Raw genomic sequence first — 12,538 nt, 5'->3', positions numbered from 1 at the left:
AAACAAAAACAAAAAACTTCATTTCTTTTTTATCTTAGATCTTCCATCTGTGATCATTTTCCTTATCCTTAAGTATACTTTTGAATAATTTGCTTTAATATGGGTCATGGCAAACTCTTTCAGTCTGTATTTTTTGTTTGAAAATGTCTGGGTTTTTTTTTTCCATTTTCATTTTTTGAAAGATAGTTTGGGAAAAGAATTCTAGATTGTCATCGTTTTCCTTCTGCATATTGAAGATACTATTCCAATGTTATATGGCTTCCTCAGTTGCTGAGAAGTCAGCTGTCAGTTTAATTGTTAATCAACTGGGGGTAATTTGTTCCTCTTCTAGTCTGGATGATTTTAAGCTCTCCAGTTTTGTCTTTGGTGTTACCATAGTAAATTCACCATAGTGATTCTAGTTCACTTCGGTGTGTCTAGACATGGATTTCTTTTTATTTATTCCTCTTGGAATTCGTTGAGCTTCCATATTCTGTGGATTGGTGTCTTCCATGCATTCTGAAAAATGTCAGGTATTATATTATCTTTGCCCCAGTCTCTCTCTCCCCCTTCTCTTCTTGTGAAACTGTGGCAAGACTTATGTTAGATCTTTTCATGCTATCCTCCATTTCTCTTAACTTTTGTTTCCTATTTACAATCTTTTTGTCTCTCAGTGATCCTTTCTGGGTAATTTCCAAAAGTAACTTCCAGTTTTCTAATTCTTTCTTCTACTGTGTCTAATCTGTTAAACCCATTCAGTGGGTTTTCCATTTCAATTTTTGCGCTTCATTTATAAAAGTTCTATTGGGTTCTTCTTCATGTCTGCTCATTAAGACACTGTTCTTCCCATACACTGCAGATATTTTCATCATGACTCATTTCTTTAAACATAATGAGCATTGAGCATAATTGTTTTATAAACTAAGCCTGATAGTTATAAAAGCTCTTATTGCCACTCATGCTGTTCTTGCAAATTATCTCTTGAGAATTGTTTCCTTGTGTGCTAGTTATCTTTTATTGTGACTAACAATTTTCCTTGGAAAGCTAATTGTAAGAATTATTTAAAACCTATTGTAGAGTGGCATTCCACCCAAAAAGGATTTGAGTTTGCTTTAATAACATTCCTAGGCACTACTAATCCCAAACTTTTAAAACTATATTCACAACTTGAAGTTTTTCTGAAAGTTCTTTAGGTGGTATGAATCTAGGTTGCAAATTAATCTAATAACATTTTTGTGGTTATAATATTTGCAAGACAGGAGATTATTGCCCCCCTGCTGTTTCTTAACGTCAAGGTGGCATTGGATTTGTTGAGTTTCCTTCTGGCCCAGGCTTTATGTAGGGAGAGTCCCCCATTGTACTTCCTCCATGGGGTGGGCTCTAGACTTTGACTTCTGGACTTTAAGTCCTGTGAGAACATCAAAACAGGTACTAAATTTACCTGGTTTGGAAATGGCCCTCTTGCAGGAATTTCTGTATCCTGCTTACCTTTCTGGGTACACACTTTCCCTTATATTTTGCACTTGTGAGTCCTCACTCTCTTCTCAGTTACATTATAGGTGCTTTACAGGATTTGATTTTCTATTTTATTTTAATATATTTTATTTATTTATTTATTTTATTTATGGCTGCGTTGGGTCTTCATTGCTGCATGCGGGCTTTCTCTAGTTGTGGTGAGCAGGGGCTGCTCTTCATTGTGGTGCTTGGGCTTCTCATTGCAGTGGCTTCTCTCATTGTGGAGCATGGGCTCTAGGTGCATGGGCTTCAGTAGTTGTGGCACGCGGGCTCAGTAGTTGTGGCTCATGGGCATAGTTGCTCCATGGCATGTGGGATCTTCCTGGACCAGGGCTCAAATCTGTGTCCTCTGCATTGGGAGGCGGATTCTTAACCACTGCGCCACTAGGGAAGCCCTGATTTTCTATTTTAGATACTATTTTAGTTTTTAAAAAAAGCAGAGTCATTTCCTAGCCTATCATATTACCATAACTGAAACTTTTATATGGATTTTGAAAAACAAATCGATATAGAATAGTATTAAGAATACAGAATCTAGAGTCAGGCTGTCTGGCTTTATCTCATGAATCTAGGCTTTATCTGCTGTGTGATATTGGGCAAGTTACTTAACTTCATTGTGTTTCACTTTCCTCATCTTTAAAATGAGGAAGGTGATAGTATTTTCCCCATAGTACAGGTAAAGCACTTAGTACTCTTTCTGCCACCTGGTAATCATTTAAGCGTTAGTTATGATTATTATTACCCTTCTATGAGAATTGGTAAAAGAGACAAAGTGAGAAATGATAAGGGACGAGGGAGATAATGTTGTGAGGATAACGTGTTTGGGGATGTGGAATGGAGAAAATGACAAAAATCTGAGGGAAAATAATACAAAAAGAGGTTTTACCAAGGAAGTCTTGATGTATGTTATGCAATATAATTCACCCTTTTCTGCTTTTTCAGAAGATCTTCTGGAAAAGACTTGCTTTAGTTTTCAATTTTTTTTTTAGCCGGATTTGTGTCTTTTGGATGTGATACTGTACGAGGCTGTTTTCTAGGTCGTGCAATCTTATCCTCATTATGTATTCCCCGTGAGTATCTCCATTGCTTTGAAAATCTGTCTGAAACATAGCCTGCACTCAAAACAAAGCAACACCAAGACGACTTGAATAAAATAAATGAATGAAACACTGGCAAAATAAAACATAAATTTTAATTAGAAAAGAAAACCTAGAGGGTAGAGAGGTCTTTGTAGCACCAAACATAGTAAGAAAGATGATGTAAAAATGGTGATGATGTTTTAAAAATAGCATTTTGTAGTTACAACAGAGTGAAGTGGCTTAGGACAGAACACTTGGAGAACATAGAGCAGGGCTCCTCCGCCTCGGCACTACTGAGGTCTTGGGCTGGATAATTCTTTGGTGGGTGGTTGGGTGCGGGGTGTGTCTGGTGTATTTTAAAGTGCTCAGCAGCAGACCCAGCCTCTACCCACTGGATGCCAGTAGTACCGCCCGACACACACTCCTAGTTGTGACAACCAAAAATGTCTCTAGATGTCCCAAATGTCCCCTGGGGGCAAGATCACTCCAGGCTGAAAGCACTTCAGCATGGCTGAAACAGAGGAATTATAAAAATCACCTGTTATCCTAACCATCTAAAAATGTTAAGTATTTCGTTGTTGTTGTTGTTGTTTTTTTTTGTGGTACGCGGGCCTCTCACTGTTGTGGTCTCTCCCGTTGCGGAGCACAGGCTCCGGACGCGCAGGCTCAGCGGCCATGGCTCACGGACCCAGCCGCTCCGCGGCATGTGGGATCCTCCCGGACCGGGGCACGAACCCGCGTCCCCTGCATCGGCAGGCGGACTCTCAACCACTGTGCTCCCAGGGAAGCCCCAGTATTTCGTTTTAAATAAATAAAAATGACCCAACACACTCACATTGAACCTACCATTCTATAGCCGCTTTATTTTTCACTCAGTAATTCAGCATCAACACTTTTGTTATGTAATGTTCCTCTACAGCATAACTTGTTTTTGAAGTGTGAGTACTTTCTAATAAACTAATCTTAGCTTCTCCCTCCCGCCCCTTGTTTCACTGTTGTCATTAATTTCACTTATATGTAAGCATTTCACAGGGTACAGAATTCTAGGTTGGTGGACTCCTCTGTTAACCCTTTATTTCACTCCCCTCTCTTCTTGCTTGCTTTCGGATGAGAAGTCAGATCTGATTCTTTTCCTCGCTCCTCTATAGATAAGGGTTTCTCCCGTCCCTGCCTTCTTCAGGATTTCTGTTTGTAATCTTTGATTTTCTATGGTTCGAGAATGATTGTAGTTTTTCTGGCATTTATCCCGCTTGGTGTTCTCTGAGGGTTTGGTGTATGACATTAATTGGGGGGAAATTTCCAGTCATTATTGTTTCAAATATTTGTTTCTGGTCCTTTCTCTCTTTCCTCCCCTTTAGATATTCCCATTACATGTATGTTACACCTTTTGTAGTTGTCCCACAATCCTTGCGCATTCTGTTCTGTTTTTTTCAGTCTTTTTCCTTTCTTTTCTTCAGATTTGGAGGCTTCTATAGAGGTATCCTCAAGCTCAGAGATTCTTTCCTGCGTCACATGTGTTCTACTCATAAGCCTATCGAAGGCATTCTTCATTTCTGTTGTAGTTCTTTTTACCTGTAGCATTTCTTCTTGGTTCTTTCTTAGAATCTCCATCTCTCTGCCCACATTGCCTGTGTGTTCTTGCATTCTGTCTACTTTACCCAGCAGAGCCCTTAGCCTATTAATCCTAATTGTTTTAAATTCCCAGTCTGATAATTTTAACATCTAGGCCATAGCTGAGTCTGGCTTTGAGGCTTGCTCTTCCCCTCAAACTGTGTTTTTGCCTTTTAGTATGTCTTGTCTCCTGGATAGTCGGACACTATGTGCTGGGTGAAACGACCTGCCCGGCACTGGTTCCCAGGGAGGTTGCTGCTGGTGGGTTTCTGCTCCCATAAGGTGTTGTTCTCTGTACTTGCCTGTCTGTCTGTCTGTCTGTCTCTCTTTCTAATTTGGGGGTCAGTGGTTTGCCCTGTGACCTCAGTTCTCTCCTAGATCTAAATAAAGTTGCTGATTTTTCAGTTTGTTCAGCTTTTACTTTTAGTCACATAATTTTAAAATAAATAATTAATTAATTTTTGGCTGTGTTGGGTCTCTGTTGCTGTGCGCGGGCTTTCTCTAGTTGCAGCGAGCGGGGGTTGCTCTTCGTTGTGGTGCTTCTCACTGTGGGTGGCTTCTCTTGTTGTGGAGCACAGGCTCTAGGCACGTGGCTACAGTAGTTGTGGCACGCAGGCTCAGTAGTTGTGGCTCGCGGGCTCAGTAGTTGTGGCGCACAGGCTTAGTTGCTCCACGGCATGTGGGATCTTCCTGCACCAGGGCTCAAACCCGTGTCCCCTACACCGGCAGGCGGATTCTTAACCAGTGCGCCACCAGGGAAGTCCCTACTCACATAATTTTTAAGGTATGCTGATATCAACAGTGTATGGACATACCACACTTTACATAACAATCCCATAATATTGGAGATTGTGATGGATTCAAATAAGGCTACAATAAATGTATCTGATTATTTCCTTAGAGTAGATTCTTGTGAGAAGAACTGCAGCTCAGACAAAAGACGAAGTACTGAAATTTGGTGTCACCCTGTCTCGCCCTCACCCACCGAATTCTCTTCTCACAGCACGTCCACACGACCCTGTCCACGGGGGAGAATTGCCGGCCAGTTTCCCAGGAGAGGACCGCGCTCTCTCGGGGATTGGAAGGCCTCCACCGACAGGAGGCGCTGTGGTTCTCACGGCGGCCCCAGGCGGTACCGTAGCCGCTCTCTCAGCGCCGCCGCCGCTCTGCCCACCGCGCAGCGCCCTCTCAGCGGCCCCGGTTTGCGGAAGTGTTTCCAGGAGACGACGGGCGAGTTGCGCGTGCGCGGTGGGCGCGGCCGGCTGGAGGTGGTGCCTGCCGGGTCAGGGGCGCCGCGGCCCGGGATATCCGCTCTATGGTGCGCAGGTGCTGCGGCCGCCGGCGGACGCGTCTTCGGGATGGAGCACATCCGTACGACCAAGGTGGGCGCGCGGAGGGCCGCTCGCCGCTGGGCGGTTTGACTGGCGTGGGCGGCGGGACGCGGTTGGCCGGCGGACGGGCCGGGGACGCGGAGCGGCCTGGGCGGGCGTGAGGCGGGGTTCTGGTCCGGAGTTGGGTGCGGAGGGTCTGGGGTCCGTTCCGTGGGGCCGGCGGCCGACCCCCAGCGCTGCGGCTTCCTGGGCGGAGTCGGGGCTGCTGCGGCCTGGTAGCCCGGAACACACCTGGGCGCCGGTGCACCTCCCCTGCTCGGGTCCTGCGGTCCCGGGTCACGGATGCTCGGTGCAGGCGTCGGGGGAGCTGGGACCGGCGCTGGGCTCCACCTCACTTCCCTGGGGTTTTGGGGTTTCCGGCTCCGTTTCACACTTGGGTGTTTTTAGTGGCAAGTCAGCTGGGCAGACGAGTTACGGAGGACGGCTGATGGAAATGCTCTCCAGCTGAGCTGATTAAATCCCGTGCTTCAGTTTTGTGTGTGATTTTCAGTTTTGTGTGCATTTACTCTGAGAACAAACATATTCTTATGGTTCTGGTACAACTGTGAACACGGACGGAAGTGACCTCAAAATATTGCCAAGTTACTTTACCGACAACGTTGAAGTTCAGCTTCCACTTTGAGAGGGCAGGAAACAAGTCGAGGTCAGAACTGAATAGCATGTTTTTAAGCTCCGCGCAGAGCCTAACAGAATCGGGACGAGGACCACTGTGAACCTTGACTCTCCGGGTTTTGCGGAAACCATCGGTCAGTTGCTGCCCATCCTCAAGTTATAGCTCATTTAGGGAAAGAGCAGACATCCGTCTTCTTCATTTGTTCCAGGGAAGACGTGAGATCTATGTCATTCAGATGTTTCACAAACTTTTTTAAGATGGACATGGATTTATATTAAAATTTTTTTAACATGGCACGTACTATATCTAATAAAATTAAAGATGCTAAAAAGTAACGCCATTTAAAAAGTTTCTCATTGTGTCTTTAAGAGCAGAAAAGTAAAGTAACTCTAGAATTCAAGTTGCTGCCGCTTAAAGTTTGAAGATAGAAGGGTGATTAAGTAAATAACCGAACTAGTAGAAGGTGCAGCGGACTAGAGTAGGCATCAGATCAGGGTCTGGTCCTGGTTCCCAGGTTCCAGATGTCTTTGTACTATCTGTGCACACAGATAGGAGCTGTATGCGCGTGACTTCCTTCTGTGCCAAATTAAACCCCATCTTTGCACCTTTCATCGTGCTTGCTACAGTGCAGAACATGTAATAGGAAAACAGTAAAAGTGAGCTGAATTTAATCAGAACAAATCTCATTCCTCGGGATTGGTAAGAGGGAACAGAATGTTAGAAAATCTTTAGGCTCCCTTGGCTTATTTTAAGTCTTTCCACCTGAAATTTATGATGAGTATATATCTTTGTTTTTATTTCTATAGTCATAGCAGCCCTCCCTTACTCCCTTACGATTCTTTCTGGTGACTTTCATTTGGCCTGATGTTCCTCTGTAACGACCAGCTGATGGACTTCTCTTTAGTTTTCTGATTTAGTCTTACCCTTTCACAGTGGGCCCATGCTGGTGGTTTAGTAAGGTCTTTTTATAATGTTTTTTAAGGACTAAAAGATTTCTGACTAATTTCGTATTAAGATTAATTTTCTACTGTGCTCCTTTATTACTCTGGGTTATTTTTCTAGCATTAGACCACTCCTGCTCTCTTAAGTGGCTGTATGTAGACTGCAATTAAACAAATATTTACTAGGTACCTGTTACGTGTCAGGCACTTTACAGACACCGTACAGGCACACAGCAGTGAGCAGGGCGGGCATGGCCCTCACAATGCATTCTGAGAATTGTTGTGTAGACTATAATATTTTCCTAAATTATAACTTATTCTTAAAAGATCGATTTGAACATAGCCAACTTTTTGTTTCTATTATGCATAGCCTTCACCTGGACAGCTAATTTGCTGCAAAAGTAATTGCATTTGAAAACTAGAAACGAATTTCTTTCAGTTTATTTAGCTGTTTTGAACTCTGTGTAGTTTAGTCACGATCAAGAATTGACTGTAAGTAGTGCTGTGTAACTAGTGACTTGTTCTGTGTTGTTCAGACCACTGTATTTTTAAAGTAATGATTGCCATTTATTGAGCAACTGTATATCAGTATAGCCAACTCGACAGTATGATTTCACAGTGTTTACAGTTCACAAATATGTTAATTTGTACAGAATTATCACTAATTTCTTGACGCTGCCAGTTGGGACATTATCTCCATTTACAGATGAGGAAATCGGCTTGAGTGCCCACTTAGCTCATGAGGGGGTAGAGGTTTGTCTAACTCCATAGTCTACATAATGACCTTTCCATCATCTCTCTGCTTTCAGTCTGTTTTGTTCAAATGTGTTAATATTAATTCAGGAATCTTAATAATAATTCTAAGAGCTTTTCCTTCCCCAAACCTCTTCTTGACATAAGTAAATCATATTTATATGCTGTTGTTTTTTTGTGCTGATTTTAGTCACTTTTAAAAAGTATTGCTTACTAACCAGAGATATATCAGATAAAGTATTTTAGTTGACTACTAATTAAGTGGCTTTATAGTTCTAAGATTCAGGAACAGATGTATCATCGTGTTTTGGTCACATTTGGTTTACAACTGTACAGCGTCAATAAAGATGTCAAGTCTGACTTGGCAATTTTGAAAGTGCATTTCCAGGCTATATGCATCAGCAGTGTAGCTGCTGCCTCTCACTTTGAGCTCCAACTTTGCCATAGGAGCGAGTCTTGCCCAGAAACAATGGGAGCTGTGTGTCTTCCTCCTTTCCCCGCCAGGCTCCGGTGCTTCGGCTGACATCGTGTGTTGATGCCGATGGTATTGTTCTAATGTGAGTGGAACTTTACGGAATGGAATGGAAGGATGTTTTCCTCAGCTATCCGTGTATGAAAGACTGCTTCCTAGAGCTGGTTAAAGCATGGACTGTCCCATGGAAATCTGACCCCTTTGGGACTCAAATTGAGTTATTTCAACAGTAATGCTCAGTTTGTTCTTGGCTTGCTCCCCCTTTTTGTCGTTGGAGTGTGAGATCAGTCGTACGTGTGTGTGTACAAATATATGTTACGTGTCATGGAGAGCGAGGGTGTGCAAAACTAAGAATGGATCAAGAACAAGGAGACCGATGATATTTTGTCTTTGAAATAAGAGCCAGCACGTTTTCAGGAGCACCTGAGTGCTCCCCACGCAGAGTGCTACGTTGACTGCCACTGGTATTATCCCCTTACGCAGCTGGGGAAGTGACTCTTGCAGAGATCAAATGAAATAGCCTGTCCTGGCTCAAACAGCTGGTTCCACCAAGGAAGAGGTGGAGCTGGGAACTTGAAGCCAGGTCTGTGCTGTTCTCTTAGCTGCCACACTCCCCTGCGTCAGGTCAGGCGATTAGAGGAGGGAGGTGGGTCGGTGTGAGCAGGCAGGGAAGGGAGGGATGGACGAGCCCTGTGTCTAGCAGGTGGCTGACCACGAGGGTCTGGAGTCAGGGAGAAGGTGTGCCCCGGAGATGTAGGCTCGCGAGTGGTGGGCGTTCAGGGGGTCACTGAGATCTTCCGTTGAGGGTGCGTTTATGCCGGGAGGGCATGCAGAGACTGGAGAAGAGTGTGAAGGCCGAGCCCTGGGGCTACTCATCAAGGGGCCAGGGAAGGAGTGTTAGGGACAGAGGGGAGAGGAGAGTCCCAGGCGGGCGGGCACAGCCCTGCCGGTTCTCGTTTCCTTCTTTGCTTCCCCCTGCCCCCCTGCTCCCGCCTCTGCTCCTTCCTTTTCCCAGGGCCAGGCACTGTTCTGGGTACTGAGGAAATGGCGCTGAATCAACCACAAAAATCCCTGCCCTTTGAAAACTCATTTTCTAGCTGGGGAAGACGAAACAATCAACAAAGTAGTGAGTCAGATGTGTACCATGGTGGATGGTGGTGAAATCCTGTGGAGGGTGCTGGGCCGGGCCTGGGAGAGGACAGCTGGAAAGAGGTGGTTAGGGACGCCCGTCCAGAGCTGGTGACCCCCGAGTGCAGCCCGTCCAGTGCTGCAGGAGCGCAGAGTAGGCCGGGGCTGGAAAGTGCCCCTGGGTTTCTGGTCTGTTCCATTTGGTGATTTATGCAGCCAGACTGTGTCGTCGGTGCTGGGGAATACGTGGCCAGAAAAAAGGTCAAAGGCCTCTGCCCTTTTGATGCTTGCCTTCCACTTCACAAAGGCAACGTGATGCCCTTTCTTTTTTAAAATTTTATTATTTTCATTTATTTATTTAAATTGGAGTGTGGTTGATTTACAGCGTTGTTTAGTTTCAGGTGTACAGCACAGTGATTCAGTTATACATATGTGTATATAATATATATATATATGTATTCTTTTTCAGATCCTTTCCCCTTACAGATTATTATACAATGTTGAGTACAGTGTCGTGTGCTGTACGGTAGGTCCTTGTTGCCTCTCTGTTTTATATATAGTAGTGTGTACATGTTCCTCCCGAGCTCCTAGTCTATCCCTCCTGGTGCTCTTGCTTTCTGATAGCTAATTCCTGGCACGGTGTCAGTGCTCTGAGTGTGGAATAATGATTACAGGAGTCCCAGGTGGAGGCCTGGCTGTCAGGAGGGACCACGCGGAGCCAGAGAGGCCTTGACAGGGCGTTTCCTGCTTCACTGGCCTCGGCCTGTAGCTGCAGAGTGGGTACGTACAGCTGGTGGTCACAGAACCTTGGGGGAGGCCATTGGTCCCTTCTGTCCCAGAGGCCCGCTTATCCCTCTTAGGGGCAGATGGGTGTCTTGCATTTTCAGAATGTGATTCCGTGTATGTGTGACTCCCTGTGCTTTTCATTTCCAGCTTTGTAGTCAGCTGAAATGTGAACTTGCCGTAGACACCATTAGGCCACCTTTTATTGCAGGCCCAGAGTTCGCCACAGTTCCCCTAAATGGCCCATAAAGTGATGTGCTGGCATTTCCTCAGGGCTAGTGATGACAGAGAGAGGGTGGGGAGGGGAGGGGGGAGAGAGACACGTGCTGCCTAAATATCTGACAGAGAACACTTCCAGGAAAACACTGGGAAAAATCTGTAGCGACATCTGTAAAGTACTTTCAGTTCCTCGGTGAAGGGGGGAAATAAGCAGCAGCAGTTGGTGTTGAGAAACTGGCTAAGTCTGTGGTTGGAAATTTGTATGCTGATGGTTTTAGCAAAGAAAAAGATCCGATTTCTGTGTTTTTAATATTTATCTTAGGATTTTCAGCCAAGAACAGAATAATCTGTGTTTTCTCAGAAGATCTTCTATATTCTCCAGACCTTTAAGTAGTAAATAAATGTTTTTGAATAATTTCAGATTTATTATCTGTCACATCCACATAGAGGTTGCCATATGGAAGGAGAAATGTCATGATTTTCTGTTATGTGGCCTCGATTTGAGTAGAATCCTCCATTTACTAAGGTCATGAATAATCCTCAGATTGTTACAGTTGAGATAGACTCTCTTTCCCTCACACTTACATTCCCTTTGATCCTCTGTCCTAGCGAATGGCCACCAGTGACAAGCTAGCATCTCAAGAAGCCCGTTTCTCCTCCTTTACTTCTCACATCAGTTATTGCCCCCAGGTGGGCTTCCTCCTTATCCTCCAGGCCCGTGTCATGTCTCTCCCAGGCACCCCTAGGTTATTTCAGCAGCCTCTCGCCTGCCCGCTGCACTAGCAGACTCTTCCCAACGCAGCGTTCTCTCCATGTTGCCATTGGAAAGATCTTCTTAAAACCCCCATCTGAGCACAGACTGCCGTGCCTACAGTCCTCCACTCGTGTCCCTTTACCTGCCGCAGTTTCTCTACCTTTACAGGTGTTTCTTTTTCATCAGGTAAAATATTATGTCTCCCCTTTTTCATTTTTCCTCCTGTATTGAGAATTCTGTGTTTTCTCTGGATTAGTCAAGAAAATTTTGTTGATCTTTGCTTTTGACACTTACATTAGGAAAGCATAGATTTTTCTGCCCATAGAGCACATTAGAATAGTGCGTTTGCTTTTGGAGTCCATGTACCTCTTCCTTCCTTTCTCTGTTTGAACTTCACTGGGCAGTAGTTTAATACAGAGGACCCTCAGGGCTCGACTTAGCTTATCAGCTTACTAACAATAGTAATTTGTTAAACATCTATTTGAGCACTTTATTGCTTACTATCTGTCAAGCAGACTTGGGGTAAAGTACCTGACATTTGTTATCCAGCCTTTCTGCAGCCCTTGAGGTTGAGATTATTGTCCTTATTCTACAGATAAAGAAAATGAAACCCAGACAGATTGACCTCCAGCTGATAGCCAGTGTATTTTTGGGCGAATTAGCAAACTCTCTTTCTGTATATTTATGTGCATCTTCTTCCCAGGTTCTTCAAAGACGTGTGTGGGGTGTGTGCATGCACACGGAACGCAGGGGTGTATTTTAAATGGCTAAAGTTGTAAGAAGCTCTTTTAACAAGTGGGAGGATGAGGCAAGCCGGAGCCTTAACTGTTTGGGGAGAGAGTGCAAAGATAGAGAAGGAACAGAGCCTAATGTGAGTTAAGAGCAAGAGGGATTCATTTGGAGTTAACATTAGAAGGAGTATCAGGTGCACAAGAACAATCTGGTGAGTTTCTTAAAAATACAGCTTCTTGGTCTCCGTGTACTGAGACGATTCTGTGGTGGGAGGTGGGAGGTGGGATTTGTACTTTTGTAAAGTTTCGGAGATGATTCAGATGAACAGCTAGGCTTTGAAACTTGTATGTTTAACCCAAATTAAAGCTCTAACCAAGGGAATTTCAGAAAATTTTGGATGTAGAAATTAGGAGAAATCAAGAAATAGGCTTAAAGCGTTAGGAAGAGTATTATCAACCTGAATTTCCAATCTCGATAGACACCCAGCCAGAAAGAAGCATGGAATATTGTACAGCCCTAGAGGAAGAAATGAGGAGTGGGGTAGGGGGCTGAGAGTCCACACTTTTAT

General features: G+C 44.4%; 1 protein-coding gene across 1 annotated transcript in view; it reads left to right on the top strand.

Annotated features, from left to right (window-relative positions):
- Positions 1–5,452: 5,452 nt before the first annotated feature.
- MTMR6 (myotubularin related protein 6) overlaps positions 5,453–12,538 on the top strand; it is a 28,407-nt gene continuing 21,321 nt past the window's right edge. Inside the window, exon 1 of the mRNA XM_059995735.1 lies at positions 5,453–5,566. Within this exon, the coding sequence (XP_059851718.1) occupies positions 5,543–5,566 (24 nt within the window). The 5' untranslated portion in view covers positions 5,453–5,542. The remainder of the gene's footprint in view (positions 5,567–12,538) is intronic.

The sequence above is a fragment of the Delphinus delphis genome, chromosome 18, assembly GCF_949987515.2.
Source record: "Delphinus delphis chromosome 18, mDelDel1.2, whole genome shotgun sequence".
Lineage (NCBI taxonomy): Eukaryota > Metazoa > Chordata > Mammalia > Artiodactyla > Delphinidae > Delphinus > Delphinus delphis.
This window is presented reverse-complemented; position numbering and strand designations above follow the sequence as displayed.